The sequence below is a fragment of the Carcharodon carcharias genome, chromosome 12 (genome assembly GCF_017639515.1).
Source record: "Carcharodon carcharias isolate sCarCar2 chromosome 12, sCarCar2.pri, whole genome shotgun sequence".
Lineage (NCBI taxonomy): Eukaryota > Metazoa > Chordata > Chondrichthyes > Lamniformes > Lamnidae > Carcharodon > Carcharodon carcharias.
Window position 1 is genome coordinate 144,222,663 of NC_054478.1, and position 22,765 is coordinate 144,245,427.

Here is a 22,765-nt window from a genome sequence, read left to right on the forward strand (position 1 = left end):
CTCCTCCCACCCCAACCACTGCTCCACACTCACCCCTAACCCCAACCACTGCCCCACACTTGTCCCCCACCCCAACCACCATCCCACACTCTACCCCACCCCCCCACCCCAGCCACTGCTCCACACTCCCCCTCCCTCCACCCCCTACCCCAACCACCATCCCACACTTCCTGCACAACCACACTATCTGGAGCCTACAGCCCTGTCCTATCATAGGATCCAACTTGTTTTCAAATGATTAAAGGGTTTTCATCTCTGACTATCCATCCAGATTCCATTTCATGTGTTGATCACTTAATGCACGAAGAAACATTTTCTGATATCCATTCAAAATTTTCCTTTGAACTTGTGATGCTTTGCCCTATCCAGGCTATTTAACTTATAGAATGTTCTGAAGTAATATTCTAGGTTTATGTTTTTCCACACTATTTCCTGTCAAGTCTTCCTCTTTAAGATCATCGCTTTGATGCCTCATACCCAGGTTGAAGAGCCCAGGATTCTCCAAATAACAAACCCCAATAGAACGTTGCACTTCAGGGTCAGAAAGGCATCATCAAACCTTCGTCAGACCTCACCCAGAGCACTCTCTAGTTTTGATTACAAAGGCACAAGAGAGACGTTCAGTCACAGGAGGCATAAGGGAGAAAGCCACCCCAAGTATTCCCTTAATCTGTTTCCCTGCAACAGTAGTGAAAATGGCTGGGAAGCATTTTGGTTATGTCTTGAGGTCATGAAGGATGCAAGTTCCAGTTGTTCTCTCAATTGATCCTTTTAAAATTCCAAACCATGCTGCTGATCCTTAGTATTTCTGAAATCCAGGTTATGTTGCCCTTCTGTAGTTGTTTTTCCCGTGGCTGATAGTTAGTTATTCAAGCGGGGTACAGAGAAAGGATGACACTGTTAATCCCAGAATTTGAGGGAATGACATCCGAGTAAGATTAACTATCCTGGGTCCTTTCGCTCTTGAAAAGAGACTGGATATGGGGCAAGTATTCAAAGTTATGAAAGGTCTTGACAAATTGGACCCAGTAAGCTATCCCGCTGTGTGCTGAGTTTTAGCACAAAGGACCTTGGCGTCCTTGCACACAAATCACAGAAAGTTGGCACGTAGGTGCAGCAAGCAATAAGGCAAGTCTGCCTTTATTATAAAGGGATCGGAGTCCAAAAGGAAAGAGCTCTTACAGCTACTATACAAGGTCTTGGTGAGGCCACACCAGGAGTGCTGGTCTCCTTACCTAAGGAAGGAAGGAGAGGCTTGCCTCAGGGGGAGTCCAACAAAGATGCACTCGACTGATTCCTGGGATGAGGGGATTGTCTAAATGAGGAGAGACTGACTGGTCAAGGCCCACGTTCCTTAAAGGTTAGAAAAATGGAGGGATGATCTCAATGCAAAGTGTAAAATTCTTAAGAGGGTTGTCAAGGTTTTTTTTTAATTCATTCTTGGGATGGCAAGGCCACCATATATTCCCCATCTCTGTTTGTCTTTCAAAAGGTGGTGTGAGCCCCCTTCTTAACAGCTGAGGAGTTTGCTAGTCCATTTCAGAGGGTAGTTAAGAATCAACCACACTGCTGACGGTCTGGAGTCACGTGTAACTAAACCGGGTGAAAAAAGAGATTTCCTGCCCTAAAGACCACTCGTAAACCAAGATGGGTTTTCACGGCAATCCAGTAGTTTCACTGTCACCTTTACTGATACTGGGTTTATTCCAGGTTTGTTTAATTAACTGAATTTGTATTGCTCCAACGAGTGAGCGTGCACGCGAGCGTATACACACGCACCGTCACACTCAGCCACACGCACACCAGCGATCAAAGCTGGGACCTGTTCTTGGAAGTGCTCTGACCACTTATACAGCTCTCCATTAAAAAAACACCACCACAAGCCTGTGACAATACTAAGTTACCCTCTTCGTAATGCTGTTTCCTGGGGGAGCTTTTGTCAAGAGATCCATCCAAAAATCCTTTTCCAATCTCTGACCAAATCTGAAAGCAAATATAAGACAGATCTCAGAATATGAGCAGAATTGGTGCACAACTCAGAATACCAGGATAACCATGCACAGCTCAGAAAAGCTGGGGTAATGGTACACATCTCAGAATACCAGTGGAACTGGTACACATCTCAGAGTACCAGGGGAACTGGTACGCATCTCAGAATACCAGGGATAAAGGTACTGCAGCAGTGATCTGTCACAGGGCAGGTCATCTGCTCATTTCTCCACGCCTCATGGTCTTGCGCTTTCCCTTCAGTTGCTTGTAGGAAGCTCCATTTTCAATTCCAATGAGCCATATAACTGGGGATAGGGTGATGAGGTAGGTTCCCATTGCCTTCCTCATGTGTGCTTAAAGGAAACACAAATCCTCTTGCCGAATTATCCCCTGCTGGTTCATCTCAGAATACCAGGGGCACTGGTACACATTTCAGAATACCAGGGGAACTGGTACACATTTCAGAATACCAGGGGAACTGGTACACATCTCAGAATACTAGGGATAATGGTACACGTTTCAGAATACCAGGGGCACTGGTACACATTTCAGAATACCAGGGGAACTGGTACACATCTCAGAATACTAGGGATAATCGTACACATTTCAGAATACCAGGGGCACTGGTACACATTTCAGAATACCAGGGGAACTAGGGCACATCTCAGAATACCAGGGGAACTAGGGCACATTTCAGAATACCAGGGATAATGGTACACATCTCAGAATGCCAGGGGAACTGGTGCACATCTCAGAATACCAGGGGAACTGGTGCACATCTCAGAATACCAGGGGAACTGGTACACATCTCAGAATACCAGGGGAACTGGTACACATCTCAGAATACTAGGGGAACAGGTGCACATTGCAGAATAGCAGGGGAACTGGTGCACATTTCAGAATACTAGGGTTAATAGTACACATTTCAGAATACCAAGGGAACTGGTACACATATCAGAATACGAGGGGAACTGGTACGCATTTCAGAATACCAGGGGAACTGGTACACATTTCAGAATACCAGGGGAACTGGTACGCATTTCAGAATACCAGGGATAATGGTACACATTTCAGAATACCAGGGGAACAGGTACACATCTCAGAATACCAGGGGTAATGGGTACACATTTCAGAATACCAGGAGAACTGGTACACATCTCAGAACACCAGCTGTTGTCCTTTGAGGTTCTATCTCTTCTATCAACACCATGAAAATTTGCTGGTTCCGCTGTTGGCCATGGTTTGCAACCCTGAGCGTTTGACTCTTAGCTGGGTCTGGGGCAAAGGGTCAGATCTCAGAATACCAGAGTCAATGGCACACCTCTCAGAATACTAGGAAATATCAACATTCCCTAAAAGTGTGCTGATATCTTCAGGATGTCTTGGAGAGCGTATTGGCAGGGGGTTCCTGAGATTGCACCAACTCCCTGGAGTGTGTTGATGTTTGCAGGGGTTCCTTACAGCGCGTGATAGTTATTTCACTGCCCGAAGGAACAAGTCACAGCTCCACAGTCTCCACCAAGATAGGGCAAAGGAGGCAGGTCCCGAATCCACCCCATCCAGAAAGGGGATTGAACCCCGTGCTGTTGGCAACAGGCCATCCAACTAACAGCTCCAGAAGGAGACCGAGTTGCTATGGTAACATACACTTTTACATGCATGTTATGGCTATGGATAGGGGTGGTAAAGGTTCCAATTTCTTTCCGGCACATGGCTGACCAGGAATCTCTCCCACCCTTACCGCCTGCGATTGGCGTGTGTTGGAAGGAATTGCAGTTTGATAGGCAACCAGTTTGGCCACATTACGAATGCACCTTCCTTGACCATCAGGTCCTGGAGTGGGACTTGAACCTGGTACTTCTGGCTCAGAGGCAGGGACACTACCCACTGTGCAACAGGGCCCCTGTGATAGTTACTAAAGGACTCAAACACAAAAGTATGAAAACTCTTACTTTAAAGCAAGGGAAACCCCTCCCCAGGGATGCTTAGAAACGCAGATATCCCAGCTGCCTTCTGCATCCCTGAAGTGATCTCACCGATCTGCTTGACCTAACTAGACTCCCAATTCATTCAAGCTGGGCTAGCAGGGCTTCAAACTAGCATAGCAAAGAGCATAACTAAGCGAAGGCTCCTGGGACAGCATCACATGGTATACAGAGCAGCACCCAAACTAGCAACATTCCAGGTCTGTCCGAGTCAGACTGATACCCAGGGATAGAGCTCCTTCCTCTGTAGCAGTTCCATTTCAGTCAAAGGAGGCTGTGCACACAATTGATTTGCAGGGTGAGAACAGCAAGTTGAAAATTACTTTCTCCCTAAAACTGGGTGCGATCGCTCAACCCTGTCCTCCACTTGAACCCACTCACCGATTCATGGTTCTTTCGGAAGCGGATTACTTCTTGGTCGTTTTCAAAGCGTCGGCCCATGGCCACCTGAGTGACAGACTTCATAGCAAAGCCCAGCATGTGCTGGCACAGAGGGACGTGCTGAGCTTCGGGATATGACAGCCACTTAGTGACCAGCTCATCAGCTAGCTGAGGAAAAGGAGAAAGGAAAAGATCAAGAAGTATCAAATCGGCTGTTTAACAACTGGAAGCACAACTCTGCTCTTAGAGGTCCTGGCTCGTAAGACCTAACTCAGCGTGGAATAACGTCAGATTTTCAGCAGGTACACTGATAGGGCGGTGCAAAGGTCATTTTATGCTGCACTTAACCCACGCTGTAACTGCTCTGGGAGTGTTTGACGGGATAATGCACCGGGAGCCTTACTCTTTATCAAACCTGTGCTGTGCCTGATCTGGGAGTGTATGATGGGTCAATGTAGAAGGAGCTGTACCTTGTATCTAACCTGCACTGTGGCTGAAGGGCAAATGCAAAGGGAGTTTTACTCTGTATCTACCCTCTTGCATAGTTGATGCTTACATTGAAAGCCAGAAACAATATTGTTAAATAAGCACTAACTCACTAAAACAGTTGATATATACAGTATTGTAATTGATTCTCATGGTTTAGGAGGAGATACATTTGACTCCCATGTTGGCTATTCACTTGGCACCTTTTAATCAGGGCTGTACAGCTTTCAATACTTCATTGGAATTAACACAGCAAAGGGTTGGAAACTATAAGGACTGAAATCTACAGTAGCTGCACTGGAATTAATCCTCAGCCAGCACTCAAAGTCTTGGCTAAATCATCAGCAACTGCTGCTTGGAAGAGGTAACGCTGGCTTTAGAGTCACTCTCTAGGAGAGACGGCAGGGGGAAACAACCAAATTTCAGTGTCAAATCTGCCATAAACTGCAGGGAATTGCAAGTGTCCTTATTCAGCAAAGAATAGAATTCTGTCAGATTGTGAACAGCATAAGCACTGAAGCTCTCCATTCATTATGCTCATCAGTGAATTCATTCCAATCCTGCAGGGGAAAAGTTGTTACTTGTCAAAGTGCAGGATTGCATGCTTAGATTCTCAGTTGTCTTCTGATTCAACGTGTTGTGAGGAGGTTTCAGATTTCCCCACGGTGAGACAGCAAACACCAACAAGTCATAATTCCTGGGTTACTCTTCAACACCAGCTCCTCCATCACCCACACACAGCCTGTCCTACTCTCAGATACCAGCTCTGCTGGCAGGCAGAACAGAGAACAGCACCGGGGAATCAGGTATAAATTACAACCTAAGTATAAAATGGGATGCGTCTAGGAATTCTACGAAAGATCAATACCAAACTGAACCGTGAAAGGGAGTCGTGTGATAAAGTTTGGACGAGTAACATTCAACAAAAGCTTTAGGGTTACAGGGCTTGATTTTCAATCGCCTGTAGAGACCAGGTCAGGTGTGGGTGCATTGTGTGACTAGCGTTCCTCGATGCTGTCAGTCTTCCAACACCCACAGGATATGCTGCTATTTTCAAAACGAACAGTCCGGTGCAGGTTACTGCACAGCTGTCAGGTGCAGTGTGGGGAGCCATTAAGTGGTGTTCTGCTGAAGTAAACAAAAGTGGAACCAAAAGTGTTTGGCCACAAGTTTTTCAATTCACTTTCAATATACAAATTGTGCCATGGGGCTGGGGAGTAGTTGATGCAACACCCTTGATTAAGGAGGGAGACCAGGATAAACCTAGTAACTACAGGCTGGATAACCAGATAGTCTAACAACAGTTGCGGACAAATCCTTACAATCCTTGGTTCAAGATAAAATTGGTGCCCATTTAGAAAATGCAGGGTTAAACAAGAGCAGCAAAATCGGATCAAATAAAGGCAAAGTGTGCTTGACAGGTTTAATAAATATTTATTGAAGGAATGACCAACTGGATAGGTTAAGGGGATGAAGTATTTTTGGATGTGTGTGGATTTTCAAAAGGCATTCAACAAAATGCCTCACAGGAGGCTTGTTACAGGAACTCAGGCATATGGTGTAAGAGGAAATACATCGGTGGAAAGTTGGTTTCCTCCTGGTTTCATGCTTCAACTCGTTAATTGGAAGCTGTGGGGCTGAAGGTACTGTTTCAGTTCCAGTATGGTGTGCAGAGTTGCTGAATTGCCGCAAGGGTGGGGGGGGGGGGGACTTTAAGGCTGAAGGCACAGATGCCAACAGTGGGGCGTTTAAAATCAGCGATGCACAAGATGCCAGAATTGGAGGAGTGCAGAGATTTTGAAGGCCTGGAGGAGGTTACAGGACTGTCAATTTGCCTGTTGAGAACAACAGGGATTTGAAAACAAAAATGAGGATTTAAAAATTGAAGTGCTGTCAGACTAGGAGTCAGCATACACAGGGAGGATGGGTGAATGAGACTTGGTGCAAGTTAAGGTACGGACAGCAGAATTCTGGATGAGCGTGGGTTGGAAGGTGGGAGGCCAACCAGGAGAGCTTTGCAAGAATCATGTCTAGAGGCAACACAGGCATAGATGAGGGATTGAGTGGCGGCTGAGGCAGGGATGAAGTTAGGTGATGTCATGGGAGGGGAAGCAGGCGGTCCTGATAATGGAGTGGGTATGTGGTTGGAAGCTCATCAAACACAACACGAATGCTATGAACTGTCTGGTTCAGCTTCAGACAGCTCCCAAAGAGAGGGACGGAAACAGTGCTGGGATCCAAAGAAAACGGCTTCAGTCTTCCAAACATTCCGTTGGAAGAAATTTCGGCTCAGCCACTACAGGATGTCAGCCAAGCAGCGTAACAGATCAGAAACAGTGCACTGTTTAAGAGAACAGACGATGAAGTAGAGCTGAGGGTCGTCAGCATACGTGTGGAACCTGATGCTGGGCTTTTAGATGATGTTGCTGAGGGGCAGCATGTAAATGAGAAACATAAGGGGATCAAGGATAGATCCTGCACACTAGAGGTAACGCTACAGGAGTGGGAAAAAGAACCATTACGGGTGCAATCTCCTCTACATAATGGAGACCAAACACACACTGGATGACCACTTTGCAAACACCTTTGCTCAGTCCGCAAGCATGACCCCAACCTTCCTGTCGCTGCCAGTTAAATTCACCATCTTGCTCTCATGCTCACATTTCTGTCCTTAACCTGCTAGAATGTTCCAGTGAAGCCCAACGCTACCTGGAGGAACAGCAACTCATCTTCCAATTAGGCACTTTTCAGCCTTCTACGTTCAACACTGAGCTCAACAACTTCAGATCATGAACTCTCTCCTCCATTTTGAATTTTTTATGCCAAGTGCCAGCCTGTATCTTGTTCTCATATTTTGCTTCCAAGCAGCATTGATCTATATTCTGCTATGAACACATTCTTCTATTTTGCTTTCGGACATTACTGACCTTTATTCTCCTACTCTGGAACAGTGCTTTGTGTCTTTAATACTATTATTACCACTCTCTTTGCTTTGTGTTCCATGATATCTTTGTCATTCAATCTCCCCCACCCTCTAACCTACCCCTAACCTCTTATTGCTTCACCTGCCTCCCCACCTTGTTCAACAGCGATTCTGTAATAAAACCCATCACATTTCTACCTCACTTCAGTTCTGAACAAGTCATATTGGACTCGAAATGTTAACTCTTTCTGCACAGATGCTGCCTGACCTGCTGTGTTTTTCCAGCGTTTTCTGGTTTTATTCTATTTTGGGTGCTTCTCCAATTACAGTTCCAGGCAAGGGCAGGTTATTCTTAAATGTTTACTCTAGTGGTGAATTCCACAGCCTCATAACCCTTTGTGTAAAAGGGTTTCCTCCTACTCTCTGTCCTAAATCTCCTAAGTTTAATCTTGCATCTATTTCTCCTAGTTCTGGATCATTTAATGATCGGAAGTGGTATATATCTTTCAGCTTTTAGAAATTGATTCCTGGGATGTGGGTGTCACTGGCAAGGCCAGCATTTTTATTACCTTGCTGCCTCGAGGCGTTGATGGTGAGCCATCTCCTTGAACTGCTGCTTGTGAAGGTGCTCGCAGAATGCTGTTGCTTTGATAATTTCAGGGTCTTTACTCAATGAAGTGACAATGAAGGAATGGAGATGTACGCTGTCATACTCTGTCAGTTGGTGGGGAACTTGGAGGTGATGGTGTACCCATGCACCTGCTGCCCTTGTCCATCTAAGTGCTAGAGGTGCTGTCAAAGAGGCCTTGATGAGCTGCTGCAGTGCTTCCTGCAGATAGTGCACATTCTCATCACAATGCATCAGTGCTGGGCAAAGTGGAGGTTTAAGCTGTCCCACCCCTTCATAATTTTGTAGGCCTCTATAAAATTACGCTGCAATCACCCCCTGTTCTCACAATAGAACCCCAGTTTTTTTTCCATACCCCCTTTCCTTATAATCAGCCAACATCATAGTCCATCTATGCTGTACCCTCTATTGCTTCAACATCCTTCCCTTCCTATCGTGTGGAACCCCAGACTGCCATTTTCTTTGGATCCCACCAAGAACTTCATTCCGTAACCATTGTTTCTGTCCCTCTCTTTGGGAGCTGTCTAAAGCTGAGCCAGACAGTTCGTAGCATTGGTGTTGTGTTTGATGGGCTTCCGACCACATGCTCTAACTGCAGTCCCTAAGCTGTACACCAGGGGCAGTACAGTGCAGTGCCTTTCCAGAGTCCAGTGTGAAATCATTTATTCTACCAAAGTATGAACGGAAGCCAAGCTGTGAAATTATTGCTGCTAGATATTGCACAGTGCTACAGCTACTTACAGCCCCAGAGTGGCAAAGATCAAATATTACAACAATCACAGAAAAAACGTTTAACTTCTCATCTGAAGGACGGCATCTCTGACAATGCAGCACCCACACAGATCTGTATTGAAGAGTCCGTCTAGATAATAGCCTCATGGCTTCTGGTGGGATTTAAGCCCACGACCTTCTGGTGCAGATGAGGCCCCCCAAGCTGGCACTCAGTAGAGGAGGAATAAAGGTCAGCTTCCAAACTTTCAAATGGTGGGGGGCTCCAGAGGGTCGGGGTGCGGGGGTCCATAGAGGTTTCTAAAGGTGGGGGTGGGTCCAGAGGGGTTTCTGAGTGTCAGGTGTTTTCAGATGTTTGGGGGTGGGTCTTTCAGAGACTCTGGGGCTAGTTTCAGATGAGCAGAAATGTTCATCAATTAAATATTGGGAAGGTTGAAGCCACTGTCATTGGCTCCTGTCACAGATTCTATTCCCTGATGAGCAACTCCATCCATCTTCTGAAGCACTGTCTGAGGCTGAACCAGACTGTTTGCATCCTTGGTGCCATGCTCGAGCCTGAGATGAGCTTCTGAGCACACATCGTCTCCATTACCAAGACTGTTTATTCCCACCTTTGTAATACTGCCAATCTCCACTCCTGCTTCACCAATCTACTGCTGAAAATCTCATCCATGCTTTTGTATTCCAATGCCTCCCTGGCCATTCTCCCATCTTTCACTCTTCCTAAAATTCAGCTCATTCAACACTCTGCTGCCCATATTGCAACTCTCAGAGTACTGTTCACCCTCACCCCATGTTTGCTGAGCTATGATGTCTCCTGTTTCAACAACATCTCAGGTTAAAAATTCTCTTATTCAAAACCCTTCTTAGCTTTGCCTTTCCTTATCACTGTAACGTCCTCCAGCCCTACAATGTTTTCTATGTTAAAGGTGCTATGTAAGAACAAAACTTGCATTTATTTGGTGCCTTTAATGTAATAAAATGTCTCAGGGTGCTTCAGAGAACATTAGTACATAAGAACTAGGGAGCAGGAGTAGGCAATTCAGCCCCTCGGGCCTGTCCCATCATTCAATATGATCACATGATCTCATATCGGCTTCAACTCCAATTTCCTGCCCTCTCCCCACAACCTTTCAACCCGTTACCAATTAAAAATCTGTCTATCTGCTCCTTAAATTTATTCAGCGTCCTGGCATCCACTGCACCCTGAGGTAGTGAATTCCACAGATTCACGACCCTTTGAGAAAAGTAATTTCTCCTCATCCCTGATTTAAATCTACCAACCCTTAGCCTAAAACTGTGGCCTCTCGTTCTAGAATGCCCCACAAGGGGAAACATCCACTCCACGTCTACTGTGTCTATCCCCTTTAGCATCTTATATACCTCAATTAGATCTCCTCTCATCCTTCTAAACTCTAGCGAGTATAGGCCTAAACTGCTTAATCTCTCCTCATAAGACAAGCCCCGCATCTCTGGAATCAATCTAGTGAACCTCGTCTGAACTGTCTCCAATGCAACTACATCCTTCCTCAAGTAAGGGGACCAAAGCTGTGCACAGTACTCCAGGTGCGGTCTCACCAATGCCTTGTACAGTTGCAACAACACTTCCCTATTTTTATACTCTATTCTTTTAGCAATAAATGTCAAAATTCCATTTGCCTTCCTTATTAGCTGCTGTACCTACATACTAGCTTTCAGCGATTCATGCACGAGGACACCCAGATCCCTCTGCACTGAAGCATTCTGAAGTTTCTCTCCATTTAAATAATAAGTCGCCTTTTTATTCTTCCAACCAAAATATCCACATAAAACTCTATCTGCCAAATTTTGGCCCATACCTGTCCATATCCATTTGTAAATTTCTTGTTTCTTTATTGCAACTTACTTTCCCACCTTTTTTGGTATCATCTGCAAATTTAGCTGTAGTACCTTCTATCCCTGAATCCAAGTCATTAATATAGATTGTAAATAATTGGGGCCCAATGACCGAACTCTGTAGCACCCCATTCTAGTTACAGCTTGCCATCCAGAAAAAGACTCATTTATCCCGACTCTCTGCTTTCTGTTGGTTAGCCAATCAGAGGAGCGTTCTCAAGCAGAATTTGACACTTGAGCCACTTAAGGTGATATAAGGGAAGACGGCCAAAGACTTGGTCAAAGAGGTAGGTTTTAAGGAGTGCCTTAAAGGAGGAAAGTGAGGTAGAGAGACGGAGAGGTGTAGGGAGGGAATTCCAGAGCTTAGGGTCCAGGAAACTGAAGCCATGGCTACTCATGGTGGAGCGATTATAATAGGGAATACACGCAAGGCCGGAATTAGAGAAGTGCAGATATCTTGGAGGATTGTTGGGTTGCAGGATATTACAGTGATAGGGAAGCCATGGACAGATTTGAAAACAAGAATGAGGATTTTAAAATTATGGTGTTGCTTGATTAGAAGCTGATGTACGTCAGTGAGCACAGGGTCGCTGGGTGAAGGGGACTTGGTACAAGAGCTAGGACAGTGGCTGCAGCTCAAGATTACAGAGGTTGGAATGTGGGGGGCCAGCCAGGAGTGTATTTGAATAGTCAAGTCTTGAGGTAACAGGACATGGGCGAGGGTTTCAGCAGATGAGCTGAGGCAGGGATGGAGTTGGGAAACATTATGGAAGCGGAAATAGACGATCTTAGTGATGATACAAATATGTGGTCAGGAACTCACCCTGGAGTCAAAGATGGCATTGAGATTGTGAACAGATTGGTTCAGCTTCAGACAGTTTCCAGGGAGAGGGATGGAGTCAGTAGCTAGAGAACAGAGCTTGTAGCAGGGATCGAAGGCAATGGCTTCAGTCTTTCCAATGTTTAGTTGGAAGAAATTTCAGCCCATCTAGTACTGGGCGTCGGGTAAGCAATCTGCTAAGTTAGCAACAGCGGAGATGTCAAGAGAGGTGGTGGTGAGGTACAGCTGGATGTCGTCAGTGTCCATGTGAAAACTAAAGCCGTGTTTTCAGATGATGTCACCGAGGGGCAGCGGATGAGAGGCCGAGTGGATGAGAAATAGGGAGGGACCAATGATGGATCCTTGGGAGACACTGGATTTATGTGCAGGAGCAGGAAGAGAAGCCACTCCAAGTGATACTCTGGCTTCGGTTCAATATATAAGAATGGAGCCAAACAAGAGCAGTCCCACCCAGATGGACGACAGTGGAGAGGCATTGGATAAGCACGGCGTGGTCAACGGTGTCAAAGGCTGCAGGCAGGGCAAGAAGGACGAGGAGATGCAGTTTCTTGTAACAGAACATTAACCAGTGGCAGCCAACCTCTTTAAGGAAGGAGAAAATTGGAAAGACATTTAAACAAGATAAGAAAGATTGGCAGAGCATGAAAAAGGTGAGCAGGACAGTTTGAACGCATGAATCTGGTTACCTTCTGTATGACAGCGAAGTTGCTTCGGATGGCTTTGTTCACTCCTGTCTCATAAACTTTCTTCCTCACATGACTCTCAGCAGCATTGCCTCCAAAGCCAGACTGATATCCCAGTAAGGATTTCAGCATTGTCTCAAATGGATCAGCTAGACAGGAGGGATAAGAAATTTGTAAAATAAAAAAATTAGCTGGGTTAACCTGACTTTTCCATAGGTTGTTCAGAGACCAGTATAGGATTAAAAGCTGGTTTGAGCCCTGATCTGTAATGAGAGCTAACTCCCAGGAGAGCAGTCAGGCCATGTAATTTACTTCAGTGACCCTGGGTTAGGTAGTGATCCCATACACTATACAGTGACTCTTAATGGAAAATGTAAGGGGCCAAGTATGTTTATATCAATCTCTCAAACCCTATAACTCACTGCTGGATATCTGTTATTCAAAATATAAACCCGCCAACCCTCTCCATTAGATTCGCCCTGTAACTGAGTCCTGGGTATCCATCACTCAATTGCCAAATGATTTCAAAGTGTTGACAGGTTCCCTAATATCCAATCAGGAGGTGGCTACCTCCTGATGGTCTGTCCTGACTGTGTATAAAACATTCGCAGCACTTACAGGTACGGTTTGGATTGATGTGCTCCTTCAGGAGGTCTACGGAGCCCAAACTGACCACCAGGCGTCGCCCGAACCAGAAGGATGCAAGTGATCCATATTTTTCATGGAGATTGGCTAGGAATTGATGAAGGCTCCCAGTGCTCACAATATCTGGGAGATTTCCATCCCTGTGGAATAAAAATAGATAGTTGCCGTTAAAGTCGCAGCAGGGAGTGAGGGCCGATGGGGCAGGGGAAGTGGTGGGGGTGGGGGGTCGATGGGACCGGGTTGGGGGGTGGGACAGGCCCGGGGTGTTTTTTTTTTGTGGGGGGGGAGGTGGGGTGGGCACCATTCATCAGAAACATAACTGGACCAACCACATATAGTGACTATATAAGCAGGTCAGAGGCTGGGAAATATGCAGCAAGTGAGCCACCTTCTGACTCCCCAGAGCCTGTCCACCATCTACAAGGCACAAGTCAGCGGTGTGATGGAATACTCCCCACTTGCCTGAATGAGTGCAGCTCCTACAACACTCAAGAAGCTCGACACCATCCAGGACAAAGCAGCCCGCTTGATTGGTGTCCCATTGACCACCTTCAACATTCAGTCCCCCCCACCATTGGCACAGAGTGGCTGCGATGCTACCAGCTACAAGATGCACTGCAGCAACTTGACAAGGCTTCTGACAGCATCTCGCAAACCCATGGCCTCCATCATCTGGACAGACAAGGGCAGCAGATACATGGGAACACCAGAGCCTGCAAGTTCCCCTCCCAGCCGCGGACCATCCCGACATAGAACTATATCACTTGTTCCTTTGCAGTCGCTGGGTCCAAATCCTAGAAATCCCTTCCTACAACGTGTGTGTATCTACACCAGTCTGCAGCAGTACAAGGTGGTGCCTCAAAACCATCTGCTCAATGGCTATTAGGGATGGGCAATAAATGCTGGCCCAGCCAGTGAAGCCCACACCCTGAATGGAAAAAAAAGTCAGATGTAAAAGATCCCATGGTACCAATTCTGAGAAAGAGAGCGAGTTCTCCCTGGCGGTCTATTTATCCCTCAACGAACATTAGTACTGATTATCTGGTCATTATCTCATTGCAGTTTGTGGAATCTTGCTGTGTACAAATTGGCTGCCCTATTTCCTACATTGTAACTTATTTTCACTGGCTGGCTTTGGGGCATCTGAGGTCACGAAAGGTGCAGTATAAATGTCTTTCCTTTATTCTTATTAGCAAAACTTCAGGCTGACAGAGCAAAGGCTGACTTACTTCTCCTCCGTGGGCGCCATCCCTGGGATTCCAGACGCTTGCCTGGATGCCTAGGGCAAAAAAAACACAGAATGAGTATCCAAGAGAAAGCAACTGAAGAGAAACTACACACGACAAACGCTCATACTCCCCCAGCACATGTCAAACCCGATGTGGATAAAGAAAGGATTTATTCCCACATCGTTCTTCCTGAGGGAGGGTATATTGACCGCAGCCAGGTTATCTGATTCCAAGTAGAATCACAGGCCAGTTGGAACTGGTCATCACTCAGCAACCACATATGATCCAGCAGCGATCCCTGAATAGCGATCAGGCTCGGGGTTCTATTTTCTGGACAATAGGTGAGGTTTACAACAGGTCCTTTGTTGCCATTCTTGGAAAGTTCCTGCGAAAGCATCAAATCATCACTCATATTCGGGAGCTAATGGAAACAAATGGACAACAGTGCAGGGTGCAGTTATGATTTGGTAGTACTTATATTTGTACAGCAATTTTTAATAATCTGGGTGTTACAGGTACCCAGTAACCCTGTACCCCAGTGTAATACAGGAACAAACCTGTATCCACCAGTACTGTAACCCAGTGTAATAGTGACAGAGTGTATCCACCAGTACTGTACCCCAGTGTTATACAGTGACAGACCTGTCCCCACCAGTACTGTACCCCAGTGTTATACAGTGACAGACCTGTCCCCACCAGTACTGTACCCCAGTGTTATACAGTGACAGACCCGTCCCCACCAGTACTGTACCCTAGTGTTATACAGTGACAGACCTGTCCCCACCAGTACATTACCCCAGGGTTATACGGTGACAGACCTGTCCCCACCAGTACTGTGCCTGTGTTGCAGTGATAGACCTGCACCAACTAATACTGTATCCCAGTGTTATACAGTGACAGACCTGTCCCCACCAGTACTGTACCCCAGTGTTATACAGTGACAGACCTGTCCCCACATGTACTGTACCCGTGTCATACAATGACAGACCTGCTCCTACCTGTACTGTACCCATGTCATAGTGACAGACCTGCTCCCACCTGTACTGTACCCCAATGTCATACAGTGACAGACCTGCTCCCACCTGTACTGTACCCCAGTGTCATACAGTGACAGACCTGCTCCCACCTGTACTGTACCCCAGTGTCATACAGAGACAGACCTGCTCCCACCTGCACTGTACCCAAGTGTTATAGGGAGCCATACTGTGCCCACCTGTACTATATTTTGTATTGCTGTAAAAGAGACATGTCTAAGCTTTTCGCCTTGCACTCATCAGGACACTCGCAAAAATAAAATCTAAGGGGGAAACAACAATTTATACTGAATGTGAAGAGGGTGCTGATTGTTTGACAAATGGTGTTGCCATGGAGAATGCACCATTGATGGTGACTGACAGTTAACTGCCAAGCATTGTTTGAAATTTAAACCAGGCAGCTTAACCCTGATTGGTCAAGGCATTGCCTGAGGCAGCAAATGACTGTCACTTATTTTGTTTATATGGGGACAGAGCAGGAAAGTGGCATTGGGGTAGATGATCAGCCATGATCTAATAACATGGGGGAAGCAGGCTTGACGGGCCAAACAGCCTACTCCTGCTCCTACGTTCTTCAAGTACTGAGCATTTCCAGGACACATTTAACTTATTCAATCTGTACACAAAATTTCAAGCAATTAGCCATTCAGTAGAAGCAAACTGCTGTTACAGCTCATGTAGTGAATAGCTGGATACTAATCTTCGATTGCTGAGCTATGCAAAGTGGCTCATCAGTCAATGGCAATTGATGATTTCCGATGCTCGCACATAAGGAGCCATTATTAGGTATTTTAGATGAATTGACTGCAAATTATTTATGGGGAGCTGCTGTCAGGGTATCAGCCTTCTGCTGCCGCAGCACCTGTTATACAGCTTAATTCATGTATAAGAAATGTGAAAGGACCCAAGACAAATCTGACTCTTCCTACGTACAGACATATTTGCAAGCATGTACATACAGGCAGACATACTTGGGGAGGTGGTGGTGTAGTGGTATTGTCACTGGACACTAGTAATCCAGAGATCCAGGGTAATGCCCGGCCCCCAGGTACAAATCCCACCACGGCAGGTGGTGAAATTTGAATTCAATATAAAAATCTGGAATTCAAAGTCTAATGGTGAGCATGAAACCATTGTTGATTGCCATAAAAACCCATCTGGTTCACTAATACCCCTTTAGGGAAGGAAATCTGCCTTACCTGGTTTGGCCTACATGTGACTCCAGACCCACAGCAGTGGCCTGGAGGCAATTAGGGATGGGCAATAAATGCTGGCCTAGCCGGTGATGAACAAAGCACAGTTCAAATTCCCACACATGTAGTCACTTTACAGGAACACAATTGCTCATACAGTTTGCACACACACTCAGACACAAACACATGTCCACATAGTTCGTTCACCCACATATACACAAATATATGTGCACTTTTTAGCAACAGATACTGGAAGTAGCAGTAACCCAAGCTAATGTCTACCCCTGGTAACTGCATTGGGGCGTGGGGGAATTTGGTGAAGGGTTAACAATTAACTCCCTGTGGGATCATCTTAGCATAGAACAGGGATCAAACCTGGCAATAAAAGCAAAAGCAAAGTATTGCGGATGCTTGAATCTGAAATAAGTGACAATAAGTGATTGCATGGCTCTGAAGAAGTCACATGGACTCGAAACTTTAACTCTGTTTCTCTGTCCACAGATGCTGCCAGACCTGCTGAGTTATTCCAGCATTTTCTGTCTTTATTATCAAACCTGGGAACTTCACATCAGCCGGGACTTGCACGACAGCCAAATGAACCCCAGTGTGTGCCACCCTCATCTGTCACCCACGACAGCCAACAGTATTATACACAACTGAAGGAACTCACAAATGGGTTGTGTTAACATGTAGTAGGATGATTAAAGCAAAGGACAAAATTATAAATGAAAAATTCTCAAACACGTCAACAAATAGTGAGTTTGGTGAATAAGGGGCAGCCGACAATGTAAATTTGGGTAAGGGGATTAACAATGGGAATTGGTGGTAACAAGGGAGGGTGTGGGAATTGGGGGTAACAGGGGGGAGGGTGTGGGAATTGGGGGTAACAGGGGGGAGGGTGTGGGAATTGGGGGAGGGTGTGGGAATTGGGGTTAACGAGGGGAGGGTGTGGGAATTAGGGGCAACGGGGGAAGGGTGTGGGAATTGGGGGTAACGAGGGGAGGGTGTTGGAATTGGGGGTAAGGGGGGGGAGGGTGGCGGAATTGGGAGTAAGGGGGGGGAGGGTGGTGGAATTGAGGGTAAGGGGGGGGAGAGTGTCGGAATTGCGGGTAAGGGGGGGGAGAGGGTGTCGGAATTGGGGATGGGGGGGGAGGGTGTCGAAATTGGGGGTAAGGGGGGAGAGGGTGGCGGAATTGGGAGTAAGGGGGGAGAGGGTATCGGAATTGGGGGTAAGGGGGGGAGAGTGTCAGAATTGGGGGTAAGGGGGGGAGAGTGTCAGAATTGGGGGTAAGGGGGGGAGAGTGTCAGAATTGGGGGTAAGGGGGGGAGAGGGTGTTGGAATTGGGGGCAAGGGGGGAGAGTGTTGGAATTGGGGGTAAGGGGGGGAGGATGTTGGAATTGGGGGTAAGGGGGAGGGTGTCGGAATTGGGGGTAAGGGGGGAGGGTGTCGGAATTGGGGGTAACGGGGGGAGGGTGTGGGAATTGGGGGTAACGGGGGGGAGGGTGTGGGAATTGGGGGTAACGGGGGGAGGGTGTGGGAATTGGGGTAAAGGGAGAGGGTGTCGGAATCGGGGGTAACGAAGGGAGGGTGTTGGAACTGGGGGTAAGGGGGGAGAGGATATCGGAATAGGGGGTAAGGGGAGGGAGAGTGTCGGAATTGCGGGTAAGGGGGAGAGAGGGTGTCGGAATTGGGGATGGGGGGGAGGGTGTCAAAATAGGGGGAGAGTGTCAGAATTGGGGGTAACGAGGGGAGGGTGTCGAAATTGGGGGTAAGGGGGGGAGGGTGGCGGAATTGGGAGTAAGGGGGGAGAGTATTGGAATTGGGGGTAAGGGGGGAGGGTGTCAGATTTGGGGGTAAGGGGGGAGGGTGTCGGATTTGGGGGTAAGGGGGGAGGGTGTCGGAATTGGGGGTAATGGGGGAGGGTGTCAGAATTGGGGGTAATGGGGGGAGGGTGTCAGAATTGGGGGTAATGGGGGGAGGGTGTCAGAATTGGGGGTAAGATGGCGGGAGGGTGTCGGAACTGGGGGAGGCTGTGGGAATGGGGGTAGTGTGTGGGAATTGGGGAGGGTGTGGGAATTGGGGGTAATGGGGAGGGATGTGGGAAGGGGGGATAATCGGGAGGCTGTGGAATGGGGGATAATGGGGAGGCTGTGGAATGGAGGTAATGGGGCGGCTGTGGGAATGGGGGATAATGGGGAGGCTGTGGGAATTGGGGGGAGGGAGGTGGGAATTGGGGGTAATGGGGAGGGAGGTGGGAAGGGGGGATAATCGGGAGGCTGTGGAATGGGGGGTAATGGGGAGGCTGTGGGAATGGGGGGTAATGGGGAGGGTGTGGGAATGGGGGGGTAATGGGGAGGGTGTGGTAATGGGGAGGGTGTGGGAATAGGGGGTAATGGGGAGGGTGTGGGAATGGGGGGTAATGGGGAGGGTGTGGGAATGGGGGGTAATGGGGAGGGTGTGGGAATGGGGGGTAATGGGGAGGGTGTGGGAATGGGGGGTAATGGGGAGGGTGTGGGAATGGGGGGTAATGGGGAGGGTGTGGGAATGGGGGGTAATGGGGAGGGTGTGGGAATGGGGGGTAATGGGGAGGGTGTGGGAATGGGGGGTAATGGGGAGGGTGTGGGAATCGGGGGTAATGGGGAGGGTGTGGGAATGGGGGGTAATGGGGAGGTTGTGGGAATGGGGTGTATTGGGGAGGCTGTGGGAATGGGGGCTAATGGTGAGGGTGTGGGAATTGGGGTAATGAGGAGGGTGTGGGAATTGGGGTAATGAGGAGGGTGTGGGAATTGGGGTAATGAGGAGGGTGTGGGAATTGGGTGTTACGGGGGGAGGCTATGGGAACTGGGTGTTACTGGGGAGGGGGCTGGCATTGGGGTAATGGGTAGGGTGCTGGGAATGGGGGGTATTGGGGAGGGTGTGGGAATTGGGGTAATGGGGAGGGTGTGGGAATTGGAGGGGTAATGGGGAGGGTGTCGGAATAGGGGTTAAGGGGGGAGGGTGTCAGAATTGGGGGTAAGGGGGGAGAGGGTGTCAGAATTGGGGGTAAGGGGGGAGAGGGTGTGGGAACTGGGGTAATGGGGAGGGTGTGGGAACTGGGGTAATGGGGAAGGTGTGGGAACTGGGGTAATAGGGAGGGTGTGGGAATTGGGGTAATAGGGAGGGTGTGGGAATTGGGGTAATAGGGAGGGTGTGGGAATTGGGGTAATAGGGAGGGTGTGGGAATGGGGGTAATGGGGAGGGTGTGGGAATGGGGGTAATGGGGAGGGTGTGGGAATGGGGGTAATGGGGTGGGTGTGGGAATTGGGGTAATGGGGGGAGGCTGTGGGAATTGGGGGTAAATGGGGGTAGGCTGTGGGAATTGGGTGTTACGGGGAGGGCTTTGGAATTGGGGGTAACGGGGAGGGTGTCGAAATAGGGGTCAAGTGGGGGAGGGTGTCGGAATTGGGGGTAATGGGGGGAGGGTGTCGGAATTGGGGGAGTCTGTGTGAATGGGGGGAATGGGGACAGGGTGTGGGAATTGGGGAGGGTGTGGGAATGGGGGGTAATGGGGAGTCCATGGGAATGGGGCGTAATGGGGAGTCCATGGGAATGGGGGGTAATGAGGCTGTGGGAATGGGGGGTAATAGGTAGGCTGTGGGAATTGGGGTAATAAGGAGGGTGTGGGAATGGGGTGTAATGGGGAGGGTGTGGGAATGGGGTGTAATGGGGAGGGTGTGGGAATTGGGGTAATGGGAAGGTTGTGGGAATTGAGGGTAAGGGGGTGGGTGTGGGAATTGGGGGTAAGGGGGTGGGTGTGGGAATTGGGGTTAAGGGGTGGCTGTGGGAATTGGGGGTAAGGGGGAGGGTGTCGGAATTGGGGTAATGGGGAGGGTGTGGGAATTGGGGTGGGTGTCAGAATCGGGGTAATGGGGGAGGGTGTGGGAATTGAGGGTAAGGGGGTGGGTGTGGGAATTGGGGGTAAGGGGGTGGGTGTGGGAATTGGGGTTAAGGGGTGGCTGTGGGAATTGGGGGTAAGGGGGAGGGTGTCGGAATTGGGGTAATGGGGAGGGTGTGGGAATTGGGGTGGGTGTCAGAATCGGGGTAATGGGGGAGGGTGTGGGAACTGGGGGTAAGGGGGGAGGGTGTGGGAACTGGGGGTAAGGGGGGAGGGTGTTGGAATTGGCAGTAATGGGGATAGGGTGTCAGAATTGGGTGAGGCTGTGCGAAAGGGGGCGAATGGGATAATGGGGAGGGTGTGGGAATGGGGGGTAATGGGGAGGGTGTGGGAATGGGGGGTAATGGGGAGGGGAGGGAGGTAATGGGGAGGGGAGGAGGGTAATGGGGAGGGGGGTAATTGGGGGGAGGGGGAGGGGGTAATTGGGGCGAGGGGGAGTGGGGGTAATTGGGGGAGGGGGATGGGGGTAATTGGGGGGAGGGGGAGGGGGGTAATTGGGGGGAGGGGGAGGGGGGTAATTGGGGGGAGGGGGAGGGGGGTAATTGGGGGAGGGGGAGGGGGGTAATTGGGGGGAGGGGGAGGGGGGCAATTGGGGGAGGGGGAGGGGGGTAATTGGGGGAGGGGGAGGGGGGTAATTGGGGGGAGGGGGAGTGGGGTAATTGGGGAGAGGGGGTGGGAATGGGAGGTAATGGGGGCAATGGGAGGTGGAGGGGGTAATTGGGGGAGGGGGGTAATGAGGGAGGGGGGTAATTGGGGGAGGGGGATAATGAGGGGGAGGGTGTGGGAATGGGGGGTCATGGGAGGTGGAGGGGGTTAATTGGGGGAGGGGGTAATTGGGGGGAGGGGGTAATGAGGGAGGGGGTTAATTGGGGGGAGGGTGTGGGAATGGGGGCAATGGGAGGTGGAGGGGGTAATTGGGGGGGAGGGGGGGTAATTGGGGGGGAGGGGGGGCAATTAGGGGGAGGGTGTGGGAATGGGGGTAATGGGAGGTGGAGGGGGGGTAATTGAGGGAGGAGGGGGGTTAGAGACCGGGGCGGTTGGAGCGGGGCCGGGAGTCCTGCCCAGAGGCAGTGCAGCTTCTCCGGGGAGCTGCACAGGAAAGGCCGGGGCTCGGTGCCCGTGCCCAGGCCCGGGGACGGGGACAGGCCGCTTCCCTTACCGGGTACAGGTAGAGCACGGCCCCGATCAGGAGAACCACGAAGGTGATGGCAAATATGGCGAAGTCCAGCATAGTGACTGGGTCCTGGTCCTGGTCCTGGTCCTGATCCTGATCCCGGTCCCACTCTGACCCCGGCCTCACCCTCCGTCCGGACACGTCCCCGGCTCCGGCCCCGCCCCCACCCCGAGCCCCATCGCCATAGCAACCGTCCCAATCCGGGTCTCCCAGCCTCCCAATCCCAATCCGAGTCTCTCAATCCCAATCCGGGTCTCTCAATCCCAATCCGGGTCTCTCAATCCCAATCCCAATCCGGGTCTCTCACTGTCCCCAATCCCAATCCGGGTCTCCCAGCCTCCCAATCCCAATCCGGGTCTCTCACTGTCCCCCAATCCCAATCCGGGTCTCCCATCCTCCCAATCCCAATCCCAAGTTTCTCACTGTCCCCAATCCCAATCCCAGGTCTCTCACTGTCCCCAAACCGGGTCTCTCACTGTCTCAATCCCAATCCCAGGTCTCTCACTGTCCCCATCCCAATCCCAGGTCTCTCACTGTCCCCATCCCAATCCCAGGTCTCTCACTGTCCCCATCCCAATCCCGGGTCTCTCACTGTCCCCAATCCCGGGTCTCTCACTGTCCCAATCCCGGGTCTCTCACTGTCCCAATCCCGATCCCGGGTCTCTCACTGTCCCCAATCCGGGTCTCTCACTGTCCCCAATCCCAATCCAGGTCTCTCACTGTCTCAATCCCAATCCGGGTCTCTCACTGTCCCCAATCCCAGGTCTCTCACTGTCCCCATCCCAATCCCGGGTCTCTCACTGTCCCCAATCCCGGGTCTCTCACTGTCCCAATCCCGGGTCTCTCACTGTCCCCAATCCCGGGTCTCTCACTGTCCCCAATCCCAATCCCAATCCCGGGTCTCTCACTGTCCCCAATCCCGGGTCTCTCACTGTCCCAATCCCGGGTCTCTCACTGTCCCCAATCCTGGGTCTCTTACTGTCCCCAATCCCAATCCCGGGTCTCTCACTGTCCCCATCCCAATTCTGGGTCTCT

At 49.5% G+C, this 22,765-nt stretch overlaps 1 protein-coding gene across 1 annotated transcript in view; it reads right to left on the reverse strand.

Annotated features, from left to right (window-relative positions):
• LOC121285168 (cytochrome P450 20A1) overlaps positions 1–21,882 on the reverse strand; it is a 36,394-nt gene extending 14,512 nt beyond the window's left edge. Inside the window, exons 1-6 of the mRNA XM_041201419.1 lie at positions 21,716–21,882; positions 14,395–14,444; positions 13,139–13,305; positions 12,524–12,669; positions 4,356–4,523; positions 1,905–1,983 (exon numbers count right to left, since the gene is read on the reverse strand). Of these exons, the coding sequence (XP_041057353.1) occupies positions 1,905–1,983; positions 4,356–4,523; positions 12,524–12,669; positions 13,139–13,305; positions 14,395–14,444; positions 21,716–21,787 (682 nt within the window). The 5' untranslated portion in view covers positions 21,788–21,882. The remainder of the gene's footprint in view (positions 1–1,904; positions 1,984–4,355; positions 4,524–12,523; positions 12,670–13,138; positions 13,306–14,394; positions 14,445–21,715) is intronic.
• Between the last annotated feature and the right edge of the window lie 883 nt (positions 21,883–22,765).